The 17,374-nt window shown below is 44.1% G+C and overlaps 1 protein-coding gene across 1 annotated transcript; it reads left to right on the forward strand.

The window, feature by feature from the left end:
* The first annotated feature begins 7,532 nt into the window (after positions 1 to 7,532).
* Positions 7,533 to 17,022, forward strand: LOC308578242 (integrase/recombinase xerD homolog). The gene is made up of 3 exons (XM_081178492.1): positions 7,533 to 7,659; positions 10,047 to 10,817; positions 16,815 to 17,022. Exons 2-3 carry the CDS (start codon positions 10,277 to 10,279, stop codon positions 17,012 to 17,014), a joined length of 741 nt encoding a protein of 246 aa, XP_081034618.1. The 5' UTR covers positions 7,533 to 7,659; positions 10,047 to 10,276; the 3' UTR covers positions 17,015 to 17,022.
* The last annotated feature ends 352 nt before the right edge of the window (positions 17,023 to 17,374 follow it).

Genomic DNA, 17,374 nt, shown 5'->3' on the forward strand with positions numbered 1-17,374 from the left:
AAGATGACCAAGGAAGATTTGTGGCAGTTGAAATTCAAATACAGGGAGAAAATTTTTTGATAGTAGGTGTTTATGCACCAAACAAGGGGAAATCTGATTTCTTTAAAAAGTTGCATGAGGTCCTCATGGACTATTTGGATTACAATGTAGTTTTGATGGGAGATATGAATGGCGTGGTATCTACTTATATGGACAAGGCACAAAAACAGGTAGTCACCAAGGATGGTAGACTACCGAAGACCTTTTTTGAGATGACAGACAACTTGGATCTAGTGGACATTTGGAGAATAAAGAACCCCTTGGCTAAGGAGGGAACCTTCTTCTCTGAAGCCAAAATGACATGGACTAGAATTGACCAAATATGGGTAACTAGAGGAATGGCACCGAAGACCAGGAAAGTGGAAATCTGCCCGAAAACCTGCTCTGACCATAATGCTGTTAAGATGGAGATGAGATTAATATCAACTGGCTCCTTCAGATGGAGGATGAATGACACCTTATTTAGAGATGAGGAAGTTTTAAAGAAGGCTCAAAAAACATTGAGAGATTACTTTGAATTAAATATGAATATTAATGTGGAGAAGAGAGTAATCTGGGACGCTAGCAAAGCTGTTATGAGAGGGTTCTTGATACAACAGAACGCTATAAAGAAGAGAAGTCAAAATGAGAAGAAAGATAAAATTTTGGAAAAAATAAAAGAAAGTGAGAAGAAATTGAGAGCAAAACCAAAGTCCCGGGAGATTTTGAGAGAAATAAAACTATATCAAGTACAATACATGGAAATAATGAACCAGGAAATAGAATGGAAAATTAAACAAATGAGACAAAAAACATTTGAATCAGCTAACAAATGTGGGAAATTGTTGGCCTGGCAAATGAAGAAAAGACAAAAATTAAATACCATCACAAATTTAGAAGTGGAAGGAAAGAATATACACAACCCATCTGAGATTCAAAATTGCTTTCAGAAGTATTTCAAACAACTATACACGCAAGGGCCTCAGAAAGAAATGGACATAGACCAATTTTTGAAGACAAATGGATTACAAAAAATCTCTCAGGAAAGTAAGTTAAGGTTGAACTACAAAATATCTGAACAGGAGGTTGAAGGTGCCATCCAAAATATGCAACTAGGCAAATCTCCAGGACCGGACGGACTGACTTCTAGATACTATAGATCTCTGAAAGAGTGGCTATTGCAACCTTTGAGGGAAGTCTGTAACGAAATATTGGAGGGGAAAAGGGCACCAGAGTCGTGGAAAGAAGCGTACATTACACTTATACCGAAAACAGAGACTGAAAAGACTCTGCTCAAGAACTACCGCCCTATATCGTTACTTAATGTGGATTACAAAATTTTTGCTGACATTTTGGCCAAGAGACTGAAAAAAGTACTGATGGAAGAGATTCATAAAGACCAAGCGGGCTTTCTCCCAGGAAGGCACTTGTCTGATAATTTGAGGAATATAATAGATATTCTGGAAAAACTAGAAGTGAATATAAACACTAAAGCAGTTTTGATATTTGTGGATGCGGAGAAAGCTTTTGATAATATCTCTTGGAGCTTTATGAAGAAGAACTTACATGGGATGGGGGTAGGCCAAGGTTTTGAAAATGGTATAGGTGCTATATACTCTGAACAAAAGGCTAAATTAATTGTAAATAATGTGGTTACGGAAGAATTTAAAATAGAAAAAGGGACATGACAGGGGTGCCCAATTTCCCCACTGCTTTTTATATCGGTCCTGGAGGTCTTGCTAAATATGATTAGAAGGGACCGGTTGATCAAGGGTATACAGGTTGGAGCCAAACAATATAAACTGAGAGCATTTGCAGATGACTTAGTATTGACGTTACAGGAGCCAGAATCTAGCACTAAAAGGGTTCTAGAACTAATTCGGGAATTTGGTCAAGTGGCAGGCTTTAAATTGAATAAGTTAAAAACTAAGGTTTTAGAGAAAAATTTAACACCGATTGAAAGAGATAGGTTTCAGAATGAGACAGGATTGACTGTGGTAAAGAAAGTGAAATACCTGGGGGTTAATATGACAGCAAAAAATGTGAACCTGTTCAAAGATAATTATGAAAAATGCTGGGCTGAAGTGAAAAAAGATCTAGAAAGTTGGTCAAATTTGAAGCTATCATTGTTGGGCCGAATTGCTGTGATAAAGATGAATGTATTGCCGAGAATGTTGTTCTTATTTCAGACATTGAAAATTATGGACAAGATGGATTGTTTTGAGAAGTGGCAAAGAGATATTTCTAGAAGATGGATTGTTTAAGATATTTCTAGAAGATGGATTGTTTAAGAAGTGGCAAAGAGATATTTCTAGAAGATGGATTGTTTTAAGAAGTGGCAAAGAGATATTTGTCTGGCAGGGCAAGAAGCCCAGAATAAAATTTAAGATATTGACAGATGCAAAGGAAAGGGGTGGATTCGCCCTGCCAGACCTTAAACTTTATTATGAATCAGCATCTTTCTGCTGGTTGAAAGAATGGCTACTTCTTGAAAACACAGACATTTTGGATTTAGAAGGTTTTAACAATGTGTTCGGATGGTATGCATATCTATGGTATGACAAGGTTAAAGCCCATAAGGCATTTAAAAATAATATCGTCAGAAAAGCATTGTTTAATGTTTGGATAAGATATAAGGATTTATTGGAAAATAAAACACCAAGGTGGCTGTCGCCAATGGAAGCAAAAGCTTTAAAAAGGCTCAATATGGAGACCAAATGGCCGACTTATTCTGAAATCGTGGAACAAGAAGGAGATAAATTGAAATTGCAGAGTTTTGAAAAATTAAAAAATAAAGTGAGAGATTGGCTTCATTATTATCAGATAATGGAGACATATAATTTGGATAAGAAAATTGGTTTCCAGGTGGAAAAGTCAAAATTAGAAACAGAACTGTTAGAACCCAAAACTAAGAATTTGTTAAGAATGTATAACCTGCTGTTGAAATGGAATACTCAGGATGAAACAGTCAAATCTGCTATGATTAAATGGGCACAGGATGTTGGACATAATATTATGTTTGCTGACTGGGAACAGTTATGGACCACAGGTATAAAGTTTACGGCATGTAATGCCTTAAGAGAGAATATTATGAAAATGATATACAGGTGGTACATGACCCCAGTCAAGCTTGCAAAAAATTATCACTTGCCCGATAACAAATGTTGGAAATGTAAAGAAGCTGAAGGTACATTGTTTCACCAATGGTGGACGTGCCCAAAGATTAAGGCTTTCTGGGAAATGATATATAATGAACTGAAAAAAGTATTTAAATACACTTTCCTGAAGAAACCAGAGGCCTTTCTCTTGGGCATTGTTGGCCAATTGGTGCAAAAGAAGGATAGAACTTTTTTCATGTATGCTACAGCAGCAGCAAGAATACTCATCGCAAAGTATTGGAAAACACAAGATCTACCCACCTTGGAGGAATGGCAGATGAAAGTGATTGACTACATGGAATTGGCAGAAATGACTGGCAGAATTCGAGACCAGGGGGAAGAGACGGTGAGAGAAGATTGGAAGAAATTCAAAGACTATTTACAGAAATATTGCAAAATTAATGAATGCTAGAATGATGTCGGATTGAGGTTAAGTGGCTTCTAGCTGTAATGGTATAAAGGAATATGAAAAATAAATGGATTATTAACAGGTAAAAATTTAATGCTACAATATATCTAGATTAAAGATCAGGATAAAATAAGGAGGGAAAGGAATTGCTGAACTAATAAATTGAACTGGAATACAAAAAAGGGAGGTATGAGGAGGTCTGGGAAATAAGTAAATGAAAGGTAAGTGACAAAAAGTTGGAATTGTTTTTAACTGCTTTTTATTTTGTATTTTTTTCCTTTTTCTTTTTCGTTTTGTAATATTGTGAAAACTTTAATAAATATTTATAAAAAAAATAAAATAAACATCACATGGAGCTTAGTCTGGACTGTGAGAAAGGGGCTGATTTGCTGAAAAGGGTCAAAAACACTATTAAGCTGGAGTTCCCGCGAGTGAAAGGGAAATATGAAGAAGAGCTGCGAAAGGGACATGGAAGAGATTTGAAGGCCTGGGATATAAGAGCACCAGGTTAATGTGACAGACTAATGGGACAAAAAAAGACTGACAATCCCAGGACCGGGGGGAGGGGACGCTGGAAGAAGATTGGATTGCTTTTATTTTATGGTACTTTTTATATTACTATTACTAGAAATGTTTTATGAATGTTGGGGAAATGTTGAAATGAAATTACTTGGCTCTTGTAAAAATGTTTAAAGAATTTGGCAAAAAGGTAATGGTTATGAGAAGTTGGTAAAAAAGATTTAAGTTTTAAGCTCTAAGGTCATTTTTATAAGACAAGGTGATAATAGAGTAAGGTAACGTAATGATAAAATATTATGAATTATGGAAAGGATTTGCTGTGATAATTATTAATCAAGATACAAGAGATGGGAGGAGGAGGAGGTCATGGAAAGAGGGTAACGGAAATTGGAGAATTTGAAAGCGATGGTTTTATTTTTTCTTTATCTTCCTATGCTTCTGTTTTTTTTCTTTTTTGTAATTTTGTCTTTTTTCTGTGTGATTTTAAAATTTTTTGTTTCAATAAATATCATTTTTTTTAAAAAAAAAAGAGGCCTGAGGGAGGCTTCCGGTACACTGCTGCTGCTCTAGTGAGTGCTGGGTGGGCCGCTCCCTTTCCTGCCAACTCCATCTGGCCTAGGGGGCGGAGCCTGCACTCACCGCCACAGCTTAAGAGGCCTGAGGGACGCTTCCGAGACACTGCTGCTGCTGCTGCTCTAGTGAGTGCTGGGTGGGCCGCTCCCTTTCCTGCCAACTCCATCTGGCCTAGGGGGCGGAGTCTGCACTCACCGCCACAGCTTAAGAGGCCTGAGGGAGGCTTCCGGGACACTGCTGCTGCTCTAGTGAGTGCTGGGTGGGCCACTCCCTTTCCTGCCAACTCCATCTGGCCTAAGGGGCGGAGCCTGCACTCACCACCACAGCTTAAGAGGCCTGAGGGAGGCTTCTGGGACACTGCTGCTGCTCTAGTGGGTGCTGGGTGGGCCGCTCCCTTTCCTGCCAACTCCATCTGTCCCAGGGGGCGGAGCCTGCACTCACCGCCACAGCTTAAGAGGCCTGAGGGAGGCTTCCGGGACACTGCTGCTGCTGCTCTAGTGAGTGCTGGGTGGGCCGCTCTCTTTCCTGCCAATGCCACTACTGAATATCAGGAGGGGGTGGGGTTGCGGGCTCACGACCCCGCCCACACTCCCGCGGGGCTGGCCCCAGCCTCGCGGGAGCCGGGGATTCCCTTACTTTGCATACCCTGGCGGCAATCGGCTGGCGGTGGGGGCGGGCCTACTAGGGGCCATTTAAGTTCAGGGCAGCCCTCGGCTCGCCCCTTCTTCTCTTCGTTCCAACGCGGTTTGGATCTTTTCCGTGTACCGGAGTTCTTCGTTTTGGTCACCACGTGGATCCTAGAGCCTTTCGACCAGCTAGCCTCAGCCTCATAGGATCTTCTTCTGCCGCTCGCCCCTTTATTATTCGAGCTGAAATCACTATCGGAGAGTTTTGCATTGCAAGGGTGCGAGGGCAGAAATCGCTAGGTGGCTTGGGGGGGCTTATTTTCGTAGGTCGTCTCGGCGGCGTGAGCTACAGCGGCGTGGGCCATCAGCATTTCTTCTTTTGTTCACGCAAGTCTGCTGCAACAGCCACAGCGGCAGGAGCCTCTAGCAGCGCGCGCATCCCGCCGGCCAGCTGATCGCTCTACCGCTGGCCAGCTGATCGCTCTACCTACCGCCGGCCAGGTGATCGTGCTATACAGCCTCCCTTCCGAGCCGCCCGGCTTTGCGGCGCACGCATCCCGCCGGCCAGCTGATCGCGCTCTACTGCCTCCCTTCCGAGCCTCCCGGCTTCGCTGCGCGCGCATCCCTCTGGATCGCGCGCTACCGCCGGCCAGCTGATCGCGCTCCACTGCCTCCCTTTCGAGCCTCCCGGCTTCGCTGCAGTCATCGACCCACCCCACGCGGGATTATTGCGATTCCAGGAAACGGTGGTTCATCTATCGGATCAGGTCGTATCTTACTTTGAAGTCTAATTTAGCGGGCCCCTGTACAGCCACTCATGGGGGGGCGCGGGTTAGCAGTTTGCGGCTGGGCGCAGGTTCAGTGCTGGGATTCTGGGGCTGCTGGTATTCTATTCGCTGCAGCTGGGGCTGTGTTTCGGCATTGTGTCTACGTGTTTTTCCCTTGCCACTCGTTATTGAACTACGTAAAGTCACAGCTTTAGCGAGCCTTTGACTGCTTTTGATCAGCACTCCTGGCCAGTCGTCGGCTGCCATTTGAAGACAGGCATTAGTGTGTGGGAGCTGTGTTGCCGGTTGCGTACCGCTCCGTTGCTAGGCGACCGGCGCGATTTTGAGTACCACGTGGCTTGCCTGGCGGCAGCCATTTTAGTATAGGAAAACTCCGTGGGACTATTCCCTTCCTTTGCAGCCGCGTTTCTGCCTTTGGCAAGAACATTGTTCATTTAATCAAAGTTTAATTTGCTCTTTATTGATTCCTTAATTCAATCCTAATTAAAAAGAGTTTTTTCAGTTTGTTAGCGGGTTTATATTTCAGAAGCAACCAAGCGGTTTAATTGCATTAGAGTTTTAATTTCTCGGGAGTTTAATTCACAAGGCAAGTAAGGTAAATAAATAAATAAATAAATAAAAAATAAATAAATAAAACAAATAAAATAAAATAAAATAAGAAAGAGATAATACATTAAAAATAATATTAATAATAAGAATAATAAGAATAATAAATAAATAAATAAATAAATAAATAAATAAATATCAAAACAGACAAAACAAATCAGAGCAGACCAGAACAGAAGAAATTAAATAAAGCAGGAACCTAATAAGTGGCGGGTGGCGCTGTGGGTTAAACCATAGAGCCAGGTCTTGTTGATCAGGAAGTTGGTGGTTCAAACCCCCTCACGCGCTCATACGCTCTCGCACATACACACGCATACGCCCCCGCAGATCCTGCTATAACATGGAGGGCAACAGCAATACCCAAGCGCCACAACATGGTAACGCTTTAGTGCCTATGGCTCCATGTAACCCTCAGGCAATGGCTCAACTTTTTTCCGCGCTGCAAGCATTTTACGCGCAATGTAGGACCCCTATTACCCCTTCGCCGAACATAGTGGAAGTGTCCCAGGATTGCATACCTGATACTCCTCCCAGCCAGCAAGGTCAGGAAGGTCCTTCCACAAGCACAGCTGGCACGGAACAGCAGGCCACTGGCAGGCCCCAGACACGCTTACAGACTGCGCGCGCCCAAAAATCTAAGACAGGCCCTCAGAAGGGGAAGGCGCCCGCGAAAAAACCTAAGTCTGGTACAAAACAGGCTGGGCCTTCTGTGCCTTCCCGTGCTGCGCCCCGTCCAGAGGTAATGGATGTTCCCAGTGTCTTTCAGGATAACCCAGCTTAACAAAGTTCATCGGACGGGTCAACATCGGAGGAGGATCTTCCCCCACAACAGGTGGTGCCGGCTGTCAGTGACCCAGCGCCGCGCAACGCCGGTTCACGTAGTGGTAAGCGGAACTCGAAGAAGAAGCACAGGTCCAAGAAGAGCAGGAAGCAGGACACATCGGATTCCGACGAGGAGACAGGTACTTCTTCTTCTTCCGAGGAGGATAGTGACGCCCCTTTGGGGACGTACTGGGGGGAGGGCTAAGACACAGGAGTCCCCCTGTGGGTCCACGAAAGGAGGGCCAACTCACATTGGAAGGCCTTCAACGGCACCCTTGATTGGAAGGATGGGGCTCTGGTGGAAGACGTTAAAGTCTCTACTCACTTGGCCACCGACTTTGTCCCGGGGAACCATCTTACTAAGAGAAAGAGGGACAAGATCCTGAACGGTGACTTCGTTGATATGTTTTCCCTGCTACCCCCAGTGCAGGTTAAGGGAAAAGGGGAGAAAAGGAGGTACTATGGCAGGAAAAGATATAGGTCACCCAGAGTCGAACGTACATTTGAGAATTGGCTTAACGGCTATCAGGTTTTTATGGCAGTAGTGACAGGTTGTTACCCAAAACGGGGCATGCATCTTGCCTCGTACTTGGCGCACGTCAGGAGGGCTCGGGAGCTGGCGGGAGATGAAGCCGCCATATCGTATGATGAGGACTTCCGGAGGAATGCCTCGCTACTGTCGTCCACACGCTGGGATCAAAGGGACAATAATTGCTGGATGGAGCATGTTGGCCCCAATATCGAGAAGAAACCCCTCGATCAGTCTAAATCCGGTAAGGTGGAGGCAAAACGCCGGAGGCATTGCTGGGACTTCAATAAGGGGGCCTGTCAGCACACCGCGTGTAAGTATTTGCATGAATGCGATAAGTGCTTGGGCAGCCACCCCGCCATTCACTGTTACAAAGGGAAACAGCAGCCCTTTCGTGGAGGCAGGGGGAACCTCAACCAGGGGAGTCGGGGGCCCCCAGCCGGACCTTCAGGACCCGCCCAAGGGCCTGCTGGGTCTCGATACTAATCAGTCCTTAGGTTTGGCACACTCTCCGATAAAGTTACAGCCGTTGAGAGTGTTGCTGGATCACTACCCAAATAGACAAGCTGCCCGCCTGCTAGATGAAGGGTTTTCCCAGCGCTTTAGGATCCCAGTTGTTTGTACCCCCAATGCCGGATGCCCGCCAAACCAGAAATCTGTTCTAGAGAGACCTGACATCGCCCTCAAAAAAATCAGGAGATTGCCGCGGGGAGGGTCGCCGGCCCCTTTGAATCACCCCCTATCCTGGAGCTGCATATTTCACCGTTGGGCATCGTCCCAAAAAAGGCCCCGGGGGAATTTCGTTTGATTCATAACCTTTCTTACCCCAAGGGAGCCTCTGTTAACGACGCCATTCCCCAAGAAATGTGCATGGTGAAATATGCATCATTCGATCAAGCGGTCAAGCTGGTTAGGGGATTTGGCAGGGGTGCCTTTATGGCAAAGTGCGACATCGAGTCTGCATTCCGCCTTCTTCCAGTTCACCCTAAGGACTATCGCTGGCTCGGTTTCAAATTCCAGGGCGCCTACTTCATCGACAAGGCGATGCCTATGGGGTGCTCGATCGCCTGTGCTGCTTTTGAGACCTTTAGCACCTTCCTAGAATGGGCCTTGAAATTTAGGACAGGCATGCAAGGGGTGGGGCATTACCTGGATGATTTTATTTTGGTGGCTAGTAGCGAGAGCGATTGTGGCACCTTGCTCCAGGCCTTTCAGTCCTTAGCAAGCGAACTGGGGGTCCCTTTAGCAAGCGAGAAGACAGAGGGCCCAGTGACCATCATGACCTATCTGGGTATCGAGCTGGACACCTTTGCCCAAACCTCGCGCCTACCGGCCGAGAAGTTGTCCGCCTTTAGAGAGCTTATTGAGCAGATGCTGCCATTAAAGAAGGTAACCCTGAGGCAAATTCAATCACTCCTAGGGCACCTTAACTTTGCCTGCCGCGTGGTCTCCCCCGGTCGCCCCTTTTGCGGCCAGCTAGCAAAGCTGTCCGCGGGGCTACGGTCTCCACACCACAGGGTACGCCTTTCTAAGGCGGTGAAGTCAGACCTACAGGTCTGGTTGCAATTCCTTGACAGCTATAATGGCATCTCGTTATGGCAGGACTGCATGGCATTGCGGTCGGATTTCCAGGTGCATTCGGACGCGGCGGGCTCCCTAGGGTTTGGAGTCTATTTCAGGGGGCAGTGGTGCGCCCAGCAATGGCCCCCCTCTTGGCAAGGAAAACAGATCCTGCGCGATTTGACATTCCTGGAATTCTTCCCCATTGTAGTAGCAATCCATATTTGGTCCGACCAGTTTAAGAATCGTAGGGTGTGCTTCTGGACGGACAACCAATCAGTGGTGTCAGTTATCAACAAGCAGTCAGCGCATTCTCCCAGAGTAGCGTCCCTCTTGCGCTTTTTTGTCCTTTCCTGTCTCCAGCTAAATCTTCACGCCTCTGCCAAGTTTGTCCCTGGCATCGGTAACAACATTGCGGACGCTCTATCTCGTTTCCAGATGGAGCGCTTTCGCTCATTGGCGCCGGATGCACAGCTGCGGCCGCAACCGTTTCCGGAACACCTTTGGAGTATTGGCAGCGAGAAGCAATAAAGGGAGTATTGTCAGCCCTGGCACCCTCAACCCTAAGATCGTACAATAAGGCTTGGTTAGATTTCACAGCTTTTCGCAGGAAAAAGGAGCGGTTCAAGCCAGGCAGAGCCCCCTCCAAGTCTGAGGTCATAGAGTATATGGTCCACCTTCGCGACCTGGGCCGGGCCCCCAAAACTCTTAATATCCATTCGGCGGCGATATCCTTCTTCTCAAAAGCCCTATTTTCCATTGATCCCTGTGCTCACTTCATGGTGCGGAAAATGTTGGAGGGCTGGCGCAGGTCAAGGCCGCCAGGCCCTGATGTGAGAAGGCCCATAACTCTCGATATTCTCACACAAATTCGCTTGAAGCTTAGGTCCATCTGTTGGTCAAAATACGAAGCCAGGTTATTCTCTGCGGCATTTTCCTTTGCATTTTATGGCGCCTTGCGCATCGGCGAAGTGGTCTGCGAGGACCGACCAACCAGTTCAAATAGAGGGCTATTGATTGGGGACGTATCGATGGCCAGCTCCCACGTGATTTTGAAAATCCGTAGCTCTAAGACCGACCAGCTAGGCAAGGGGGCTATGATTCGCCTCCAGGCAACTCAGAAGCCTGGTCCTTGCCCGGTAAAAGATGGCGCAAAATATCTGCGCGTGAGGCCCAATTCCGGTGGCCCCTTTTTCATACATGCGGACGGTTCCCTCCTTTCATTTTTTTTTTTTTTAAAAGATTTTTATTGGTTTTACAAAATTTTTAAAAAGCAAACAAACACTTAAGAGAACAAACATACACGTATAATTTCATAACATATTTTCATAAACCTCTTTTCTAAGACTTCCCCATACCCCCCCTTTCTGCATCCCAATGTCCATAATTTTATAGCAACTCCCAATTGTTACTTTCCAACCTTAATCATCTTAGTCATCTCTATATTCTAACCTTATGTCACTGTATCCCTTTGTTCCTAAGAACCAAAACATTCTAACATTCATTAAGTTTATAATAGTCCTTAAGATATCTTTTAAATTTTCTCCATTCTTCTTCCGTTGTCTCTTTTCCTTGATCACGAATTCTGCCTGTCATCTCTGCCAATGTCATATAGTCCATCACTTTCATCTGCCATTCTTCCAGAGTGGGTAAATCTTGTGTCTTCCAATACTTTGCGATGAGTATTCTTGCTGCTGTTGTAGCGTACATGAAAAAAGCCCTGTCCTTCTTTGACACCAATTGGCCGACAATGCCCAAGAGAAAGGCCTCTGGTTTTTTAGGAAAAGTACATTTAAGTACCTTTTTCATTTCATTATAAATCATTTCCCAGAAAGCCTTAATCTTCGGGCATGTCCACCAAAGGTGGTAGAAGGTACCTTCAGTCTCTTTGCATTTCCAACATTTGTTATCGGGCAAATGATAAATTTTTGCCAGCTTGACTGGGGTCATGTACCACCTGTATACCATTTTCATAATGTTTTCCTTTAAGGCATTACATGCCGTAAATTTGATACCGGTGTTCCATAACCATTCCCAGTCGTCTGACATAATGTTATGGCCAACATCCTGTGCCCACTTAATCATGGCTGATTTGACTGTTTCCTCCTCTGTATTCCACTTCAGCAACAAGTTATACATTCTAGATAAATTCTTAGTGGTAGGTTCTAGCAATTCAGTTTCTAATTTTGATTTTTCCACCTGGAAGCCGACTTTCCTGTCCTGTTTAAAAAATTCCATTATTTGACGGTATTGAAACCAATTTTCCACTTTATGTTTCAATTTTTCCTGGCTTTGTAATTTAAACTTATCTCCATCCTGTTCTAAGATTTCCCAATACTTCGGCCATCCGACCTCCATATTGAGTTTTTTCACAGCATTAGCCTCCACTGGTGACACCCATCTAGGGGTTTTATTTTCCAATAGATCTTTATATCTTATCCAAACATTAAACAATGCTTTTCTAACAATGTGATTTTTGAAGACACTGTTAACTTTATCATACCAAAGATATGCATGCCAACCAAAAGCATTGTTGAAACCTTCCAGATCCAAAATGTCTGTATTCTCGAGGAGCATCCATTCTTTGAGCCAGCAAAAAGCTGCTGCCTCATAGTACAATTTTAGGTCCGGCAGGGCAAAACCCCCTCTTTCTTTAACATCTGTCAGTATTTTAAATTTAATTCGGGGCTTTTTGCCCTGCCAGACAAATTTCGAAATATCTTTATGCCACCTCTTAAAACATTCCATCTTGTCAATAATCTGCAAGGTCTGAAACAAAAATAGCATTCTAGGCAATACATTCATTTTAATTACTGCAATTCGGCCTAACATTGACAGTTTCAAATTTGACCATATTTCTAAGTCTTTTTTGATTTCTGACCAACATTTCTCATAGTTATCCTTATACAAATTCTGATTCTTGGATGTTAGATAAACCCCTAGATATTTGACCTTTTTGACCACAGTCAAACCTGTTTCCTCTTGAAATTTCTCCTTTTCCATATCTGTTAGGTTTTTCCCTAAAACTTTGGTTTTTAGCTTGTTCAACTTAAATCCAGCTACCTGGCCAAACTGTTGTATTATTTCTAATACCTTTTTCGTACTAGTGTTTGGCTCTTGCAAAGTCAATACTAAGTCATCCGCGAACGCTCTTAATTTGTAATGTTTAGCTCCGACCTGCACACCTTTAACCTGCTGGTCATTTCTTATCATATTCAGCAAGACCTCCAGAACTGTAATAAAGAGTAATGGGGAGATCGGGCACCCCTGTCGTGTTCCTTTTTCTATCTTAAGCTCCTCAGTCACCACATTATTTACAATCAGTTTGGCCTTTTGTTCAGAGTATATTGCAGCCATACCATTCTCAAAACCCGAACCTACCCCCATCCTATGCAGATTCTTCTTCATAAAACTCCAAGAAATATTGTCAAAGGCTTTCTCCGCGTCTACAAATATCAATACTGCTTTAGTGTTTATATTCACCTCTAGCTTTTCCAGAATGTCTATAACATTCCTTACATTGTCCGCCAGGTGTCTTTTAGGGAGAAAGCCTGCTTGGTCCTTATGGATCATCTCCATCAAAACTCTTTTAAGTCTTTTTGCCAAAATGTCTGCAAAAATTTTGTAATCCACATTGAGCAATGATATTGGGCGGTAGTTCTTGAGTTGGGTCTTTTCAGTCTCTGACTTTGGTATGAGTGAAATGTAAGCCTCTTTCCACGATTCAGGTGCCCTTTTTCCCTCAAGGATCTCATTGCAAACTTCTCTTAATGGTTGAATCAACCATTCCTTCAGCGATTTGTAGTATCTAGAAGTCAATCCATCTGGTCCCGGAGATTTGCCCAGTTGCATATTCTGAATGGCAGCCTCTATCTCTTGTTCTGAGATTCTCTGGTTCAAGTCCATCTTACTTTGCTGAGAGATGTTTTGTAATCCATATCTTCCAAGGAATTTGTCTATATCTTCTTCATTTTGCGGGCCTTGAGTATAGAGTTTTTTGAAATAACTTAAAAAGCAATTTCTAATTTCATTGGGTTTAGATATGTTCTTTCCATCCACCTCTAGGCTTGTAACTGTATTTAGTTTCTGCCTTTTCTTCAATTGCCAAGCCAAAAGTTTACCACATTTATTTGCTGATTCAAAAGTTTTTTGCTTCATTTGCTTTATCTTCCATTCAATCTCTTGGTTCATCAATTCCATATATTGGGTTTGATATAACTTGATCTCTCTTAAAATGTCCTGAGACTTTGGTTTTATTCTTAATTTCCTCTCTCCTTCTTTTATCATTTCCAAGATCTTCTCTTTTTTCTCATTTTGTTTTTTCCTCTTTATTGAGTTTTGTTGAATCAAAAGTCCTCTCATAACCGCTTTACTTGCATCCCAGATCACTCTTTTCTCGACGTCGGTCCTCAAGTTTATTTCAAAATAGTCTTTTAGGGTCTTTTGGGCCTTCGTGAGAATCTCCTTATCTCGAAAGAGGGTGTCATTCATTCTCCATCTAAATTGACCAGTTATTGTGGGTTTCATCTCCATCTTCACGGCGTTATGGTCGGAGCAAGTTTTTGGGCAGATTTCCACTTTCTTAATCTTTGGAGCCAGTCCACTAGTAACCCAAATTTGGTCAATTCTGGTCCAGGTCATCATTGCTTGGGAGAAAAAGGTTCCCTCTCTCTCCAGAGGGTTCCTTGTTCTCCAAATGTCTATCAAGTCCATATTTTCTGTCATTTCGAAAAAAGTCTTAGGGAGTCTCCCTTCTTTAGTGACTGTTAATCTTTGTGCCTTGTCCATATTAGTGGAGACCACGCCATTCATGTCTCCCATGATTATCATATTGTAATCCAAATAGTCCGTCAAGGTTTCATGAAGTCTCTTAAAGAAGTCAGATTTGCCTTCATTTGGTGCATAAATTCCAACAACTAAGAATTTTTCTCCATGTACTTGTATCTCCACAGCCAGATATCTCCCTTGTTCATCTTTAAATATCATTTTTGGAGCCCATTTCTCCTTCACATATATTACAACTCCTCTCTTCTTAACTTTATCTGATGAGATAAATTCTTGTCCTAGCCTTTTATTTGAAAGTAATCTCCTATGGGCTCTGGTTATGTGAGTTTCTTGTAAGCATATCAAGTCCAATTGTTCTTTATTCAATATATGAAATACTTGTCTTCTCTTCAAAGGCCCATTGAGCCCATTACAATTCCAACTAAGGAATTGCAGAGCCATCTTGTTATTTTCTTAAGACTCCTCCAACAGCTCCAAGTTGTTGCTCTTCTTCTGATGGTAATGATTTTTGTCCAGGCAAGAGATTCAAGATGTCCAATGCTCTCCTCTGTTCTGCAAGTACGTCCACAGTCCCCTTCTGTAAATCCTCCTGGTATCTTGCCAAAAATTTGTCTTTGTCTTGAATTGTCTTTATTTTCACTTTCTTTGCCTTGTAGTCAAATGACAGTCCTTGTGGGAACTCCCACCTAAAACGAATAGAGTTCTTCTTTAGCAAGAGAACCAGGTCCTTGTAAAAGTTTCTTAAGTCCAGAATGTATTTTGGGATGTCTTTAAAGATCTGTACAGCTGAGTTTCCAATTTGCAGGGCCTTTTCGAAGTGTAATCCTAATATTTTGTCTCTTTCCTCCTTGGATCTGAGTGTAATCAAACAGTCTCTCGGTGTCTTTCTATCTTGCTTTTTACCCAATCTGAAGGCAGTCGTAATTTTAAATTCGTCTTCCTCAAGGTCCCAACAATTCACAAACTCCCGTGTCAAGTATTCCACAAGGCTGTCTCTTTCGTTCTCCGGAATCAGTCTTAATTTTAAATTTCTCTCTTTCCTCTGTAAGTCCCACAAGGCCAATGTTGCATCATGCTCATAGACCTTCTTGGCAAGGGGTTCTAGCTTCTCCTGTGTCTCTCCGGCAGTGGCTTTGGCCTCCTCGGCAATTTGGCGCGTGGTGGCGTTCTCCTGTACCAATCTATTTATAGATTCTGTATTCTGATTCAATCTTGCTGATATTTCTGTTAATTTTTGTGTGTTCTCTGAAGTCTGTTTTGTCAAAGACTCCAGGGTTTGGTTTATTTTAAGCAAGGCCTCTGTCACAGCTTCCATAGAGACGGCTGCTCCTTTGTCTTGACCTGTTGTTCCTGCTAATCCGGCTGTTGCGCCTGAAATTGAACCTCTTTTCTTTGCTTGTTGCAGCTGCAGCTGTTGTTGTTGCTGTTGTTGCTTGATCTTGGCTCTTGTCACTATCTCTTCTTGTGGGCCACTCATGTCAAGGTCAATTCCCACGGGATTTGTTCTCCCTTGGAAAATTCCACTGTCTTAAGCCGTACCGAACTTTACTTTATCCTCTAGAGGGAGCAAATCAAAATGGCCATAGAACAAAATTTCCAAGTACCAAAACAAAGGAGACAGTCCAAAAAGTGAGAAAAAGGGGAAAATTAACACAGTCCAAGCCAATGTTACTAAATCAAATTGCCACAGTTGCCCAATTTATACTGTTTCTTCTTGTGATATACAATAGTCAGGCAGTGTAAAAACTTTGTATCAAAGTATCACTTCACAGGGAAAAGTCAGTTCAGTGTACTAAGAAGGCAGACCGTTTCGTAAAATCAAACAGATGAGACAGCAGATGTTTTTTTTTCCTCCAAATAAGTCATGCAGTTAATGGTCAGATTCGCCTCCCCTCTGCCCTGCTTGCTAGAGGGGAGATCAAAGGTTTAAATGTCCGGTTTAGCTGATCAAAGGACAGATTTAAACGGATGCAGGTTTAAAGTTCCGTTGCTTTCGCTTTCATGCAGTCGGGGGGAGGCAGACTTCCTTTGTTTAGATCTCCCCCGTTTTTAGCCCAATTTTTAAAAGTAAAAGAGTCCCAGTTATTTTTCAGTTCTTACTCACGGGGAATCAGTCCGAATTTCTTTTCAGGAAGGAATCGGCGCTCTCCGCTTATGGCGACGCGGCTTCACTTCGCAGGCTGGGTAGCGACTCTCAGCACCGCGCTCACTCCCGATGTCGATCCGTAGCCTTTAAAAAGGCTCTTTCACGGTACCGGGGGGCGCAAAGGTGCCCACCGAGTCTCCTTGTTCTCAGGCTTCTGCGCCTGGGATTTTAGGGGTCCCCCGCTTGCCGTAGCGGGTAAGACCCGAACTTGCGAAGCAGTCCTTCTCCGGAGCTCGGAGCTAGGACCGCCATTAAGCGCTGGCACCGACCGGAAGTCCCCCTCCTTTCAAAGCACCAGTTCACGAGGGTCTTGCGCAAAGCGATCGCGGCCATCGGTCTTCCACAGGAGGAGTACGCAGCACACTCCTTTCGCATTGGGGCAGCGACCACGGCTGTCCACATGGGTTTGCCGGCCGAAAGGATAATGGATATGGAGCGCTGGAAATCTAACGCGTACAAGGGTTACATCCGGTAGCTTCTTTAACCCCCCCCCCGGCCTTCTTCCCTAACCCCACACCGCACCCCCCCTGACTTGTCACTAGTAATCTTCATTCCCCTGATCTGGCCCTCTTGTTCTCTCATTCCAGGTATCGGTGTGGTTCGGTTGTGGTTTATCGACCACAGCATAGTTTACTGGGCCAAGCAGCGTGCAGAGAACAGGGGCTGGGATGCTGAATTGCGGTTACCCAGCAACGTCAAAGTGTCATGGATCTCTAGGCGTGGCATGCGCTGGGAAGAATTCCTCCCAGGGGTTGCAAAAAAAAATCGAGGCAGAGGGCGCCCCCGATGCTATGGTCATTCAACTGGGCGAGAACGACCTCGCTTACAGGAAAGG

Source organism: Podarcis bocagei, assembly GCF_964188305.1.
Source record: "Podarcis bocagei genome assembly, chromosome: W".
NCBI lineage: Eukaryota > Metazoa > Chordata > Lepidosauria > Squamata > Lacertidae > Podarcis > Podarcis bocagei.

Bases quoted from the DNA above. Each gene is read 5' to 3' on its own strand.
- LOC308578242 (XM_081178492.1), top strand. From the start codon at position 10,277: ATGGTCCACCTTCGCGACCTGGGCCGGGCCCCCAAAACTCTTAATATC. The intron at 10,818-16,814 runs GTTCCCTCCTTT...ACCGACCGGAAG, and splicing joins CTTTTTCATACATGCGGACG to TCCCCCTCCTTTCAAAGCAC.